The 16,858-nt window shown below is 41.8% G+C and overlaps 1 protein-coding gene across 3 annotated transcripts; it reads left to right on the forward strand.

Annotated features, from left to right (window-relative positions):
* On the forward strand, nucleotides 1-10,286 carry si:ch211-194m7.8 (olfactomedin-4). Of its 3 annotated transcripts, none has more exons than XM_017698797.1 (5): nucleotides 1-80; nucleotides 876-1,034; nucleotides 4,828-5,040; nucleotides 8,481-8,619; nucleotides 9,049-10,286. In XM_017698797.1, the coding sequence occupies exons 1-5, from the start codon at nucleotides 48-50 to the stop codon at nucleotides 9,858-9,860; spliced, it is 1,356 nt and encodes a 451-aa protein (XP_017554286.1). In that variant the 5' UTR covers nucleotides 1-47; the 3' UTR covers nucleotides 9,861-10,286. The 3 variants fall into 3 exon arrangements, with proteins under 3 accessions (XP_017554286.1, XP_017554288.1, XP_017554287.1); XM_017698799.1 differs by having other exon boundaries at nucleotides 8,481-8,613; XM_017698798.1 differs by having other exon boundaries at nucleotides 6-80; nucleotides 879-1,034.
* Nucleotides 10,287-16,858: the final 6,572 nt, after the last annotated feature.

Raw genomic sequence — 16,858 nt, forward strand, 5'->3', positions numbered from 1 at the left:
GTTTATAAATGGTGTTGCTGAAGCTGGTGGTTATTCAGTGACTGACCATGATCCTGTTGGTGTTGCTCCTCACTGCCACTGTAAGTACCGGGTTGTTTACTTTATCCAGTCTCTTATTCTCTCACTCTCTTTCCGCTATTATTGAACATTTTAATAAAATATTTTTAAAAGGTTTATTATACAGTGCATGTTTGCTGATCACATGACTTAATATTCTGTTTTAGGTTAACGTTGCTGTGTATGGTTTAATAATCTTATTGGATTTTCTATAGAAACTTGCATCATTTGATACCATAAATACTTATGGTATGTGATGTATAGAATTTTTCCAATAAATATGTCAACATTTTTTTTTTGGTTCCATTAATTTTGGTAATTACGTATACTTTTGATTCAAGTCAATATTTTTAATTACCATATTAAAATCTCAGGCTTATTCCATACTAAGGCTTACTATTCAACTGCGACAGCGCAAACTGGTTGCCCTATTCTAAGGTTATAGAACATGCAATAAAACATAGGGCCTCCTGATGGGCGCTGGCCATTAAAGGGGTTAACTAGTCTATCACTATGAAAACAAAATGCTGGATCTCCATTTTTGTCAGATGCAATTTACATAGTGTGACATTTTCGCTCCAATAGAAATGTCCCAAAATGACTAAACCTACATTGAAAGTTCCAACACTATTTGGAGAAGTAAGGTTCTGTTCTCACAGTGATGATATGTAACATTTTAAATGAACTGTAAAGGTAAATGTTTGCATAATAATGCAATTGTTACAGTATGTTTGGCTTAAAAATCTATGGCAGTATGGCAGTGAAATAACTACATCCTCCTTGTTCCTCATTGATTGTGTGTTTGTGTGTGTTTACAGCAGGCAGGCCACACTCAGAGGGTTCAGGGTGAGGAGAAAAATGGCTCATGTGTGTGTGAGGTGAACAACACCATCTGGGCTTTTCCTACAGCTAAATATGAGGGAGTCACACAACTGCTACAGGGCTGTGAAGTCTCACTGCAAAAACTCCAAACACAGGTAATTCACAGCGTATAAACTCCAAACACAGGAAATTCACACTATATAAACTCCACACACAGGAATTCACACTATATAAACTCCACACACAGGAATTCACACTATATAAACTCCACACACAGGAAATTCACACTATATAAACTCCACACACAGGAATTCACACTATATAAACTCCACACACAGGAATTCACACTATATAAACTCCACACACAGGAATTCACACTATATAAACTCCACACACAGGAAATTCACACTATATAAACTCCACACACAGGAATTCACACTATATAAACTCCACACACAGGAATTCACACTATATAAACTCCACACACAGGAAATTCACACTATATAAACTCCACACACAGGAATTCACACTATATAAACTCCACACACAGGAAATTCACACTGTATAAACTCCAAACACAGGGAATTCACACTATCTAAACTCCACACACAGGAATTCACACTATATAAACTCCACACACAGGAATTCACACTATATAAACTCCACACACAGGAAATCACACTATATAAAATCCACACACAGGAAATTCACACTGTATAAACTCCAAACACAGGGAATTCACACTATATAAACTCCACACACCAGAAATTGACACTTTATAAACTCCACACACAGGAAATTCACACTATATAAACTCCAAACACAGGAATTCACACTATATAAACTCCACACACAGGACTTCACACTTTATAAACTCCACACACAGGAAATTCACACTGTATAAACTCCAAACACAGGGAATTCACACTATCTAAACTCCACACACAGGAATTCACACTATATAAACTCCACACACAGGAATTCACACTATATAAACTCCACACACAGGAAATTCACACTATATAAACTCCACACACAGGAAATTCACACTATATAAACTCCACACACAGGAAATTCACACTGTATAAACTCCAAACACAGGAATTCACACTGTATAAACTCCACACACAGGAATTCACACTGTATAAACTCCACACACAGGAATTCACACTATATAAACTCCACACACAGGAATTCACACTATATAAACTCCACACACAGGAAATCACACTATATAAACTCCACACACAGGAAATTCACACTGTATAAACTCCAAACACAGGGAATTCACACTGTATAAACTCCAAACACCAGCAATTGACACTTTATAAACTCCACACACAGGAAATTCACACTGTATAAACTCCAAACACAGGAATTCACACTATATAAACTCCAAACACAGGGAATTCACACTGTATAAACTCCACACACAGGAATTCACACTATATAAACTCCAAACACAGGAATTCACACTATATAAACTCCACACACAGGAACTCACACTATATAAACTCCACACACAGGAATTCACACTATATAAACTCCAAACACAGGAATTCACACTATATAAACTCCACACACAGGAATTCACACTATATAAACTCCACACACAGGAATTCACACTATATAAACTCCACACACAGGAATTCACACTATATAAACTCCACACACAGGAATTCACACTATATAAACTCCAAACACAGGGAATTCACACTGTATAAACTCCAAACACCAGCAATTGACACTTTATAAACTCCACACACAGGAAATTCACACTGTATAAACTCCAAACACAGGAATTCACACTATATAAACTTCAAACACAGCATTTCACACTATATAAACTCCAAACACAGGGAATTCACACTATATAAACTCCAAACACAGGGAATTCACACTGTATAAACTCCAAACACCAGCAATTGACACTTTATAAACTCCACACACAGGAAATTCACACTATATACACTCCAAACACAGGAATTCACACTATATAAACTCCAAACACAGGGAATTCCCACTATATAAACTCCAAATCCAGGGAATTCACACTGTATAAACTCCAAACACAGGAATTCACACTATATAAACTCCAAACACAGGGAATTCACACTGTATAAACTCCAAACACAGGAATTCACACTATATAAACTTCAAACACAGCATTTCACACTATATAAACTCCACACACAGGAATTCACACTATATAAACTCCAAACACAGGGAATTCACACTGTATAAACTCCAAACACCAGCAATTGACACTTTATAAACTCCACACACAGGAATTCACACTATATAAACTTCAAACACAGCATTTCACACTATATAAACTCCAAACACAGGAAATTCACACTGTATAAACTCCAAACACAGGAAATTCACACTGTATAAACTCCACACACAGGAATTCACACTATATAAACTCCACACACAGGACTTCACACTTTATAAACTCCACACACAGGAAATTCACACTGTATAAACTCCAAACACAGGGAATTCACACTATATAAACTCCACACACCAGAAATTGACACTTTATAAACTCCACACACAGGAAATTCACACTGTATAAACTCCAAACACAGAAATTCACACTATATAAACTCCACACACAGGACTTCACACTATATAAACTCCACACACAGGAATTCACACTGTATAAACTCCACACACAGGAATTCACACTATATAAACTCCACACACAGGAATTCACACTATATAAACTCCACACACAGCAATTCACACTATATAAACTCCACACACAGATAATTCACACTGTATAAACTCCAAACACAGGAATTCACAAAATATAAAGTCTGAACACAGGAATTCACACTATATAAACTCCACACACAGCAATTCACACTATATAAACTTCTCACACAGGAATTCACACTAAATAAACTCCACACACAGGAATTCACACAATATAAAGTCTGAACACAGGAATTCACACTATATAAACTCCACACACAGGAATTCACACTAAATAAACTCCACACACAGGAATTCACACAATATAAAGTCTGAACACAGGAATTCACACTATATAAACTCCACACACAGGAATTCACACTATATAAACTCCACACACAGGAATTCACATTATATAAACTCGAAACACAGCAATTCACACTATATAAACTCCAAATAAAGGACATTTACACTGTATGAAATCCAAACACAGGAAATTCATACTGCACAAACTCGAAACACAGGAATTCACACTGTATAGACTCGAGGATGACCAACACAAACTGTGCAGCAGCAGATGAGCTGTCGTCTCTGACTTTACATCTACAAGGTGGACTGACCGGGTAGGAATGTCTAATAGAGTGGACAGTGAGTGTTTAAAAACTCCAGCAGCACTGCTGTGATAGATCCACTTGTACCAGTACAACACACTTAAACACCATCATTTGAAGCACTGTTTCCTGTGGCTTCAAGTCATTCAGAGTGATTTTAGGTGAAATGCATTGTTTAAGAGAAAATTTTCAGAATTACCAAATCAAAGAGTCAAATTTTTTCACAGTGGCGGCGACAAGAACCAGATGTCTGAAGAGTTTAGTGCCTTTAAACAGTCGGTCACATAAAGTTCTTACATGAAATGGTTATGAATGTGCAACTTGATATGTGAAGCATTATTTTACGAATTTCAGTGGAGTACAGTAAGTGGAGCCGATAAAATGGACAATGAACGTTGAAACAAGGCGGAGGTCATAATGTTATGTCTGATAGATGTATACTGCATAAACTCCAAAGAGAAGTAATTCATACTGTTTAAACACATTTATGCTTAAACATTTATTTTGGCCAAAAAACAAAAGCATATTTCATTGACCACAGTACTTAACAACAGAACGTCAAAGCTCGCTCTGAGGCCAAATTAAAACATCACTGCTGTAATAAATGCTGGATGGTGCTTCCTCTTATTGGCAGGTGGTGATGACCAATAAAGAGCTGCCTAAGATGCAGGCCACACTGGAGAACATCACGGCACGTCTACAGCGCTTTGAGTACCTGAACACACACGGCCTCTACAACGCTCTGCACCTGCGCCAGGTCAGCGATGAGCTCCAGGACCTTCATCAGATCATCAGTCAGGCAGAGAAGGACAGGCCCACTGCCGAAACTCAGAAACTACGTAAAGAGGTACAGACACGTGACAGTGATTTCAAATTTCTGGATGCGTCACAACATGCCCAGTGTGAGTCACTGCCACTGATGATTTGACATCTGTGTCTTCTGTATACATACACAATGGACTATAACTGACTAAAAAATCTTGTCATGAAAAAATGTACATAAAAATATATTTAAAATATTTCTTAAATATATGTGTGTCACAGTTATTGGCACCCCTAGAAATTCTAATTAAAGTATATTGCCATTCATATTTTACATTTTTAAGCTGACCTGAGCCATTCAGAACACTTAACTGATCAGCTGTAACTTCCTGATTTACCAGGGAAAATATATGACATGAAACACAGGCTAAATTCCCTCAGTCCTCCATCAATATGAGAAAAGCAAGAGAACAAAGCAATGATTTACAGGCACGGCACAAATCAGGAAATAGCAACAAGAAAATGGCTAACCAGTTTAAAATGCCAATTTCTACTATCAGGGTAATAATTAAGAAACTCAAAACAATCTGCTGGGAAGAGGGCATATCTCTATACAGACCTCACAAATAGTGAAGAGGATGGTTCAAGTGGACAAAGAGTCCCCAAGGATCACAGATGGGGAACTGTGGACATTAGATAGGTCTTGGGTAAACAACTTACATACCTTATGCTGCTGCTGTCAGAACACTACTGTTTACATTTGTACTTTTACATGTTTTACACGTTTACAACATGTACTTTATGAACTGCTGATCTACATACTTGCGTATACGCACACACACACACACACACACAGGAAAACTCATTTCCGCCGCTTGTATTCGCGATCTTGCTCTTTCGGTCATTACCCACAGCTCATGACCATAGGTGAGGGTTGGGATGCAGACCAACCGGTAAACAGAGAGCTTCGCCTTTTGGCTCAGCTCCCTCTTCACCACTACAGTCCGGTACAATACTGCATTACTGCTGCCGCCTGTCCCAGCCTGTGGCCAATCTCATGATCGCTCTTCCTATCACTCATGAACAAGACCCCGAGATACTTAAACTCCTCCACCTGGGGCAAGTCCTTTCCCCTTACCTGGAGTGGGCATGCCACCCTTTTCCGGGCTAAGACCATGGACTCAGACTTGGAGGTAGTGACCCACATAACAACTGCTTCACACTCAGCTGGAAACCGCTCCAGTGAGCACTAGAGGCATCCATGTGATTCAGCCAAAAGAACATCATCTGCAAATAACAGAGACGTCACCCTCTGGCCTCCACACATAATGCCCTCCTGACCCCGGCTACACCCTGACACTGTGTCCATGAATATCATGAACAGGAGTGGAGACAGGGCATAACCCTGGCGGAGTCTAATGCTAACAGTGAAAGAGTCTGACTTAATGCCAAGTATACGAACACAGCTCTCACTCCGGGAGTACAGAGATTGGATGGCCCAGAGTAGTAGCCCCGGCACTCCATATTCCTGTAGGACCTACCCCAAGATATCTTGAGGAACACAGTCATAAGCCTTCTCCAAGTCCACAAAACACATGAAGACTGGATTAGCAAACCCCCAAGCCCCCACAACAATCTGTGAGAGGGTGAAAAGCTGGTCCATTTTTCCACAGCCAGGATGGAATCTGCATTGTTCCTCCTCAATCTGAGGTTCAACTATCGGTAGGAGTCTCCTTTCCAGCACCTTGGCATAGATTTCCCAGGGAGGCTGAGCAGTGTCATACCCCGATAGTTGGCACACACCCTCCGGTCCCCCTTTTTAAAACTAAGGACCACCACCCCGGTCTGCCAGTCCAAAGTTACTGTTCCCGAGGTCCATGCAATTTTGCAGAAGTGTGTTAGCCACCACAGCCCCACAATATCCAGAGCCTTAAGCATCTCTGGACGAATCCTATCCACCCTTGGTGCATTGCCACTGAGGAGCTTGCCAACTACCTCAGTGACCTCCACCAGGGAAATGGAACTTGACATACCAGAAGCCTCTGGCCCTGACTCCCGTGAGGGAGGCATGTCTCCCAGATTAAGGAGTTCCTCAAAGAGCTCCTTCCATCAACCGACAATATCCTCATTTGAAGTCAGAGTTTCTCCAACCTTGCTGAATACAGCTTGGGCGCAGCCACCCCGACAGCTCCTGAGTAGCCAGACAGTTGTCCAGAACCTCTTTGAGGCCAAAGGAATGTTGGTACCTCTCAACATCCTGCACAAGCTCTGGCTCCTTCCCCCCAGAGAGGTTATAGTCCACATACCAAGAGCCAGTTTCTGCCGCAGGGGCCTAGGCCACCAAGGGACTCCTTGCAATCTCCCATTGCCTATACGGCACTGCACCGCTCCCCCATGCTGGACCTTGTGAATGGTGGGCCCACATGATCTCCCCACATTGCCTTTTCGGGCTTAGCCCAGCCAGGTTATGTGGGCTGCCCAGCCACCAGGCGCTGGCCAAGGAACGCTACCTCCAGGCCTGGCTCCAGGGGTAGGTCCGGGTGACCCTCTCCCAGCCAGGGTACATGATTTTCTGTGTGTGTTGTGCATGGTGGGGTTTTGGATCGCATTAGTCTGGGTCCAGACCTGTTCGCCCTGAGAGACCCTACCAGGAGCATATTGCTCCTATTGACTTAGCTCTGAAGATCCCTAGACCACACAAGCTCTTCAGCCATGACAAGGCCCCGATCCAGGAAGGGGTGTTATTCTTATATGTTCTATTTTTTTATATATAAAATTATATATATATTTATATAAAGATTATATCTGGTGAATGGAGGAAAACTAAGTAAGAATTTCATTGTACAGTGTAACTGCCTGTTTCTGCTGTGCACATGACATTAAAGCTCTGGAATCTTGAATCAAGGTCTCCCAAACTACAGTCAAAAACCACAAACTTAAGCTTCTACAGTTTGAAGAAGTATAGTGGTGGATCTGTGATGTTGTAGGGCTGTTTTACTTCCAAAGGACAACTTATTCAGATACATGGTATCACAGACTCCATCAAGTACAAGCAGAACTTCCAGCAGGATAATGATCCATAGCACACCTCAAATCCACACAAAAATGGTTCACTACAGAATTAAGATTTGGCCACAATCCTTTGACTTAAACCCTGTAGAAAACCTGTGGGGTGAGCTGAAAAGCCAGTATGGACCTTGGAACTTGAAGGACCTGCAGAGATTCTGGATGGAGGAATAGTCTCATTTGCCATGTGTTGTCCATTCTCATTATGCATTATAGGAGAAGCTGTTGTCTTTGCCAAGGACACAATTGTGGCAAAAAGATTTGAGAAAAATATTCATGTTATGATTAGGTTATTTTTCAATTTTTTTCAGATTTTTGTCAATATTTTAAATGACAGATCAAGAAGAGAAGAAATAAAGAATGCTTTTTTACAGCCTGTTTTGCTCATGTTTAACAGGGGTGCCAATATTTGTGGAGGGCACTGTACATAATTACATTCATTGGCAATGTGTGCTTCAGTTGCAGAAGGTTCAGAAGGATGTGGAGAAGATGTACACAGACAATGTCTTCAACTTGGAGTCAGTGAGGGAGAGGCTTCGCTTCCTCAACAACCGAGCGCAGACTTGCAGGACCATTCCAGATGACTTCAGGAGTAAGGGTACTTACATTTTCCTCATCATGTGATAGAATAAGTCATTCAATGGTACTTCAAAGCCATGTATGTCAGAGAGCTTGTCCAGCAACCTGAACACCCATACTCTCACTATTGGGTGTTAACTGAAAGGTTTAAAAAAGCATTTCAAGGCAGAGTCACTATGTGGACCTATGAATATTAAAATAATTGGTTGGCAAGTTAAAAAAAAATCTTCCCTACTGACCCAAAGTTTTGTACCATTCTCAGCATAAAAAAGTCAAAAGAGAATATTTTTTAATGAGTTGGTGCTGGTAGTTGTAGGGCTAAGCCTGACCCACTAACTCCATGTTGGGCAGCATCTGTGCAGTATCAGTAAAAGTTTAGGAAGAATGAGACCAACTGGTTTCCAGAAGTCACAGTAAACTGTCCTAAGATGTGATATCGGTCTTGCAGGTTATTGTTCTCATCGTATCATGAGCAACATCAGCTCCCCGTTGATCACCAAGCTGAGTCCATTTGGCAAGTCCTACATCTCAGGTGCCTGGGGCCGTGACACTAGCATCGAGAGTAACGAAAGGTATTGGGTCCAGCCTTTGGTCAATGGCCACAGGTTTGGCAACATCATCCGCTACTACCCATCATTTGAGGACTTCATGGCTGGCAGAAATCACCAGGATGAGTCCATTGCACCCTCCAACACTCACACTGATGCGGTTCAGGGCCCGGGTACCATAATGTACAATGGTGTTGTGTACTATCAGTGCTACACCACGGCCGAGCTATGCAGCTACAACATGAAGACCAAAAAGAATAATCGCTTGAAACTGCCTGAAGCTGGGGTCAACAACAAGTTCCCATACTGCTACTACACTTGCCGTGACTGGACCGACATCGACCTAGCGGCTGACAGCGAGGGCCTGTGGGTGATGTATGCCACAGACAGCAATCATGGTAACATGGTTCTGAGCCGAGTGGACAGGGAAGGCTTGAACGTGACGCAGACCTGGAAGACCAGGCTGTTCAAACGCTCGGTCACCAACGCCTTCATGGTGTGTGGGGTTCTGTACGCCACACGCTACGTTGATCAATACAAAGAGGAGGTGTTCTATGCCTTCGACACGGCCACGGGGCTGGAGGACAACACGCTGTCCCTGCCGCTGGAGAAGGTTTCAGCTGGCATCGCCAACCTCCACTACAACCCCACCGACATGAAGCTCTACATGTACAATGACGGCTACCTGCTGTCTTTCCAAGTTTTCTTCTGAGGAGAGAAGATGACATGTAATGATGCGGGATATCACAGTTCAGACAAACTTCACTGTTAAATGGCTGTCAATGGCTATTTTGCCTGGAAATTGAACAATGGGAGGTCTGAGTTTTGCAAAGAAATGTTATCATAGTTTTTCAGTGGTAAAGTGTCTGAAATTCAAAAAATAAACTATGCTACAAAAAAAAGGATATTACAGGTTTGTTAAAAATGTACAAGTTATGAGATAGTGTCCCAAGATTGTGTACCTTAAGGTCCTTAATGGTGACACAGAATTAGGTGTTTATATTTTGTAGTTTACATTTTATTTTACAATTCAAAAACAATGAATTACTTAGGAAATTTGATTAAAACACAGCTTTATAAATAATTGCAATGACCATTGCAGTGATGTAACCCTGCATTAAACAGCACATTTAAATGATGCATCTCTGTAATTTCTTTCTGCATCTGCAATAGTGCAAAAAGGAGAAGACTGTTAGTGTGTGTTGTGCTGGTCTAAGTGGATCAGACACAGCAGTGCTGCTGGAGTTTTTAAACACATCAGTGTCACTGCTGGACTGAAAATAGTCCACTAACCAACAATATCCAGCCAACAGCGTCCTGTGGGCAGTGTCCTGTGGGCAGCGTCCTGCGACCACTGATGAAGGACAAGAGGATGACCAACACAAACTGTGCAGCAGCAGACGAGCCATCGTCTCTGACTTTACATCTACAAGGTGGACCGACAAGGTAATAGTGTCTAATAGACTGGACAGTGAGAGGACACAGTGTTTAAAAACTACAGCAGCACTGCAGTGTCTGATCCACTCAGAACAGCACAACACACACTAACACACGACCACCACCACGCCAGTGTTACTGCTGAGAATGATCCACCACCCAAATAGTACCTGCTCTGTGAGGGTCCATGGGGGTCCTGACCACTGAAGAACAGGGTAACAGAGTATCAGAGAAACAGATGGACTACAGTCTGTAACTGTAGAACTACAAAGTGCAGCTATGCAGTAAGTGGAGCTGATAAGATGGACAGTGAGTGTAGAAATAAGGAGGTGGTCATGATGTTATGCCTGACCGGTGTAGGTGCAACAGTGTTAGTTATGCTGTGTTGTGCTAAACTGTCCTGGGCTTGTGTGTGAGTCAGTACTGTCACTGTGAGATGTATGGTGGTTACTGACCTACTGGCTTTCTTAGCTGTCCAGCAGTGCTGAGTGTCAGCTCTCCCCTACTGCTACGGGCAATAAAAGAGCATTCGTTTGAAGCACCTTTCCTGCGTCTTAAAGTCATTCAAAGTGATTTGAGGTGAAATCCATTGTTTAAGAGGAACTTTCCAGAATTACCAAATCAAACAGTTTTTTCACAGTGGTGGCGACAGGAACCAGATGTCTGAAGAGTTTAGTACCTTTAAAAGGTTGGTCACAGAAAGTTCTTACATGAAATGGTTATGAATGTGCTGCTTGATATGTGAAACATTGTTTTACAAATTTAGTTTTGGTTTAGTAAGATAATATCCCAATCTCTGCTTCGCTATCACCATCACTATAAAGAAATCTGTCAATACATTACAGTACAGTATAATTTCTGAATGACTTGGTTTGATCAACGGAATCATGTAGAATATTTAACAGATTGGTGAAATTCCTCTTTACAATGATGGAATCTACTTGTAGTGGATGGGAAGTGGATGGGGACGCATGCTGTTGTCCTTCAGCTCAGAAAAGAACAGAACAGACCCTCAGATGGACCCTGAGATGGACAGACCACAGAGATGTAATTACACATGACTCATAACGCTCAGAAAGCAGAGGATCCACTGAGCACTGAGTCATCCGGCATAGGAAAGGCTGTAATTGGACAAACCGGTGAAGGACAGGCTGCTCAAAAAGAGTCTTATCATGTGTCTCAAGGGTTTGGTAGAGGTTGCTATATCAACAACTCGCTTTGAACAGTAAAAAAGGCTGTGACCTGCTTTGTTTAAGAGCCGGAACAAGAGAATGAGAGTGACATTGCGCTGTAAATGTAGACATACAAGTGTGTCTGTGAAGGAGTTCATGGATAAGCATAAATCTCACCTACCCAGTGTTCAAATCTGTGAGATGCACGTCAAGCAAACACCGATTTAAGGGTAGGACCAGATGCAGACAGTACTCAACCTGTACCAGAACTAATGCAAAATTAAACAGAACAGTTTGAAGACCAGCATGTAGAAGAGAAACAATGTTTCAAACACTTATAAAACCCATCTTTGAAGCGATGAAGGGACTTCAATTTTGGAGAGAGAGAGAGAGGAAGAAGGTCAGACTTTCCTCTTCATTTCCTGTGCATGCTTATATGTGTACATGTTCTATATGATTTTTTTTTAGGAGACAACTACACGCACATCTTTGTATGATGTCCACTCATGTTTGCAGATACACAGAAGTAAAAATCAGCTTTAAACCATAAAAGCTCCCTAAAGCAACCCAACAAGTAAAATTGAGATTGTCTAAGCTTATCGATTTTGTCTTAAAGAGTAACTTTAATACTTTTGAATACTTTGCTGACTGAGCAATACTGATTCATTTGTCACTAAAGTGCTTCTTCAAAATGATAAGTCTAGCCAAAACACAGCCTTTCAAAAGAATGAAAGAAAAACAGAGGAAACAGCCTGTAAACCCTAAAGCGACGTGTTTACCGCTGTCCCACTGTTAAGATTTTGACCTGTTAGCCGGGCACCCAAGCCAGGACATGCTGCAGGTTCTCATTCGTGATTCCAGAGCAGCTTCATTTCTGCAGTGGATCTCACAAGTGATGCAAACCTAAGAAGCGAGCTGTGTGCAGGTGAGAGAGAGGCAGTGTGGCTAGTTTGAAGGGCGAAAGGTGGTGGTCAGTCGGGCAGCGGTCCTGGCTGGCAGCGCACAGAGACCGGGGAAACTGACTATGATTGACACATTATCTCATTAGATATCTGAACATTGAGGCCAATGCTATGAGAAAGACACTTTCTGGGAACATCAAAAAGAGCCTGCACTCCCTCACAGCTACCCAACTGTACGGCGTAGTCGAAAGTGTCAACCAAGCAATAGATGGGGACATTGGTGACATGTGTGGAGATGAATAACTTAACCTAGAAGATCAGGGAATGTCACAGCTGCTTCAGTTAGGTGATGTTCAGCAGATCATACACCTGCTACCTAACAGCACCTACTGCCCAACATGTGGACATGGAACCTGTAGTTTCTCAGCTTCATGTGAAGGAAGCAGTAGGATCCAAGGGAGACAAATTGTGAGAGCTCAGCCAGTGCCTCTGGGTGCCAGCAAAGGGCGATGGTGGTAAGGCACTACAAGTTCAGAGAACTCCAATTCCCAGAAGCCCTCGGACTGATTAGGCCCAACCTGGCACATCTGTGGACTCCTCTACTTAAGGCTGTGGCAAACAGCAGCCCTCTGTCACACCTTTGTAGAGGGGTGACCGGTATGGTTCTTAGCCCAGGTGGATATTTAAACGAGAACAAAGTGCAAGGAAAAAGAAAAGAAGGCTGGAAAAAAAAGAAACTAAAGAAAAAAAATTGCCCAAAAACAACTTAAAAGCCAAAAAAGAAGGCTTAAACAAGAAACAGCTCAAGGCCATACGAAAGTGTTGGCTCCAAAGAGCAAATAGGCAAAACATAAAGCTGACCTTCCTCTCCTATTCACAGAGGAGGTCTTGTTTTCTGATTATCTTTTATTTCACTTTTTCTATCTCAGCCTTTCAGTACGCTGCTCTCAGCTTCCTCTCTGTTTGCAGTTCGAGCCTGGCTCTGAGCCACCTCAACCCCAACATGCACAAGCACTCAACTCACACTCCATCACCTCATTAAATTCATTTAAGACCCTCACGGGTTTTCCTCTCTGCCGTCCCGTAACACATAGGTGACAAACACTGACATCAGTTGCTGCAGCATCTGTAGACAGATAGGTGAAGGTGTCAAGGAGGGCCACAGTGACACTGAAATCATCAAGATCATTCTAGGCATTGTTAAAGCAGGTAATTTTAAGGAAATGCTAATTAATAAGGAAAAATATGACTCTCACCGAATTGAAAAGCTTTCTTCAGTCACATCTCAATGAACAGAGAAGCAGAAGCATTCTTTGCCTCAAAACAGACAAGGCTGGCATGACTCTTTGGCAGTGCAGTGCGTGTTTCTTTATTCCGTTAATCATGGATTGGGTATTAAGTATGGAGATGTGCAGAGGACTTAAAAGCTCTTATATGTGACACATCTGTCCCAGACAAAGAGCTCTTACACCAAATGACTCAAAGAATGAGCAACGGAAGTTAAAGACAGCAAAGACTGGCACCAAACTTCAAGAGCAAGGATACCCACATCAGCAGTGTTCAGTTGGATCACAAAAAGCTAAGACAAGCAGTGTCATCCAGTGCCACCACTCGAGCAATCAAGGAGCTAGGCACTTAGGTAACCATGTTAATGAGTGTGGTTGATTCCTTAAGGCAGTAGCTGCATATGCAGACCTGCCAGTTTTCACAAGGTTATCTGAGCAGGGCGTGGTCACCTGTAGCTGTTGCTAGATCAGAAGAAAGGGGGAACCTGGAGCCAGTCGCTGAGAAGGGACAAGGAATGACTGATCTTCACCTCAAGCCTCTATCCATTTCCTGCCTTATGCCTGCCAGGTTTTCACTAAACCACTTGCTTGAAGAACAGCCCAGCACTTCTCACACTGGTGCTCAGTTCACACATTTAGTTAAGCGTCAAATCAAACCACCGACCCTCAGAAGTAATCAGCCAGAAACCCACTTCAGGAAGCCCACAATAAGCCCCCACACTAAGCCCTGACTGACTATAGGGGCCCCCACTAAGCTCTTATATGAGGGGAAACCCACAATTGGCCCTCATATGGCATGTGCATGATGCCACCATGCTGGGGGTCCATTCTAAGCTCTCATGTCAGGCCTTATGGTTGGCCTCTGACACAGAAGCCCTAACAATGAGGGCCTGTATGTGCCCTGTATGTGTATGTATCTTATCTTATCTTATCTTATCTTATCTTATCTTATCTTATCTTAAATAAATGTTAAAACAAATGTACTCAAAGTTTAACATGAATGCCATAATTATTAATTTCAGTATTTATTTCTATATCTGTTTATTAATGTTTTACTATTGGTTTGGCTTTATGACAATGTGGGGACACTAATAACGTATTTATTGTTTAACTTATTTTATAACCTACACAGCTCCACAGATAGCCCTCGGTGGCATTATGAGTGTTGACTCATAACCTCAGATGTTACTGAAGCAGTACAATCTGTCATTGTAGAACAGGTGGCGGACCCTCCAATTTACAAAGCAAAGGCTGAAAATGATGAGAGGAGGACGGGGATGCTCCATTGCAACCTGCTTCTTGAGGTAAATCTAAATAAACCGAGGTATAATTACAGGAGACCAACCCAGTGATGAGTCCACCAAAGGAGATGAAGAGGGTTTTCACTACTGGAAAAAATGAATACCAGAACATGGAGTTGGACAGAGAGTAGAAGACAGAGCCAGTGAAGCACACCAGTCAGCCACTGTTGTCCATGTCCACATGTCGCTGAATGCAAAGAAAGCATACCTGTAAAATGCAGATCATAGAGAGAGCCAGGGGTTAATTGATGGACATGGAGATGACATCCAATCTGACCGAGTAAGAGAGAAAACATCAGCAAGGAGGCTGCTAGGGCAAGAGAGTCACCGGGAAAGTGATAGATGGATAAAGAGATCACCTACTTACAAAGTAAATAGCTCCAGTCCTAATTTAGTCCGGATGTCCACTAGAGAGAGAAGACCCAGAAAAGTACTCGCATGTCAGTCACTAGGTCAGCCTTCATTTCAGTCACATGAAGAGTTGAATTTAGTGTCAGCCTACAGCTCACCTTACATTCCCATATGGGGGCCTGATTATCATAATCAATCATACAACACAGACACACACCCTTGCATCAAATACCTGACCCTTACCCCCCTTAATGTTTGTGTTTAGGTTATACACCAATCAGGCATAATATTACGACCACCTCCTTGTTTCTACACTCACTGTCCATTTGATCAGCTCCACTTACTGTATAGCTGCACTTTGTAGTTCTACAGTTACAGACTGTAGTCCATCTGTTTCTCTGATACTCTGTTACCCTGTTCTTCAGTGGTCAGGACCCCCATGGACCCTCCCAGAGAAGGTACTATTTGGGTGGTGGATCATTCTCAGCACTGCAGTAACACTGACGTGGTGGTCGTGTGTTAGTGTGTGTTGCGCTGGTACGAGTGGATCAGACACAGCAGTGCTGCTGGAGTTTTTAAACACTGTGTCCACTCACTGTCCACTCTATTAGACTCTCCTACCTTGTTGGTCCACCTTGTAGATGTAAAGTCAGAGACGACGGCTCATCTGCTGCTGCACAGTTTGTGATAGTCATTCTTTAGTCCTTTATCAGTGGCCACGCAGATGGCTGGATATTTTTGGTTGGTGGACTGTTCTCAGTCCAGCAGCGACACTGAGAGGTTTAGCTGATTCAAAAGATGTTGAATATTTTACTGTAGGTACTAAATAATTCATAGTACTAACTGAATAATTCATATTGGATATCAAATCATTAATAGTAGATATTAAATATTTGTGTATATACTAAAATCATAGTAGTAACTGAATGATGAACATAAATGATCAAATAATAGCAGCTAGCAACCAAATAATTAAGATGTTGTTCCTGAATAATTCATGGTAAATAATATTTAATTTATAATAGATACTGAATGATTTAGAGTAGTGCCTGAATAATTCATATTAGTTATTGAATAATTCATAGTGGAAATTTAACAATAAGTCTTAAGGTCAATAAAGCCAAGATCTAATGGGTTATTTATAAAGTAATCATTAGTAAGTTTTATTTCAGCAATGCAGATGAGAAACCTTTAAACTAATTAGGAAACCAGCAGATTAATGACGCAGCAACCTCAATACAATCCAATGCCATAACCACTG

The sequence above is a fragment of the Pygocentrus nattereri genome, chromosome 8, assembly GCF_015220715.1.
Source record: "Pygocentrus nattereri isolate fPygNat1 chromosome 8, fPygNat1.pri, whole genome shotgun sequence".
In the NCBI taxonomy this organism is placed as follows: Eukaryota; Metazoa; Chordata; class Actinopteri; order Characiformes; family Serrasalmidae; genus Pygocentrus; species Pygocentrus nattereri.

Coding starts and splice junctions, on each gene's coding strand:
- si:ch211-194m7.8 (XM_017698797.1), top strand. CDS start 48: ATGATCCTGTTGGTGTTGCTCCTCACTGCCACT. Junction 81..875: donor TGTTGCTCCTCACTGCCACT/GTAAGTACCGGG, acceptor GTGTGTTTACAG/CAGGCAGGCCACACTCAGAG. Junction 8,620..9,048: donor AGATGACTTCAGGAGTAAGG/GTACTTACATTT, acceptor TCGGTCTTGCAG/GTTATTGTTCTCATCGTATC.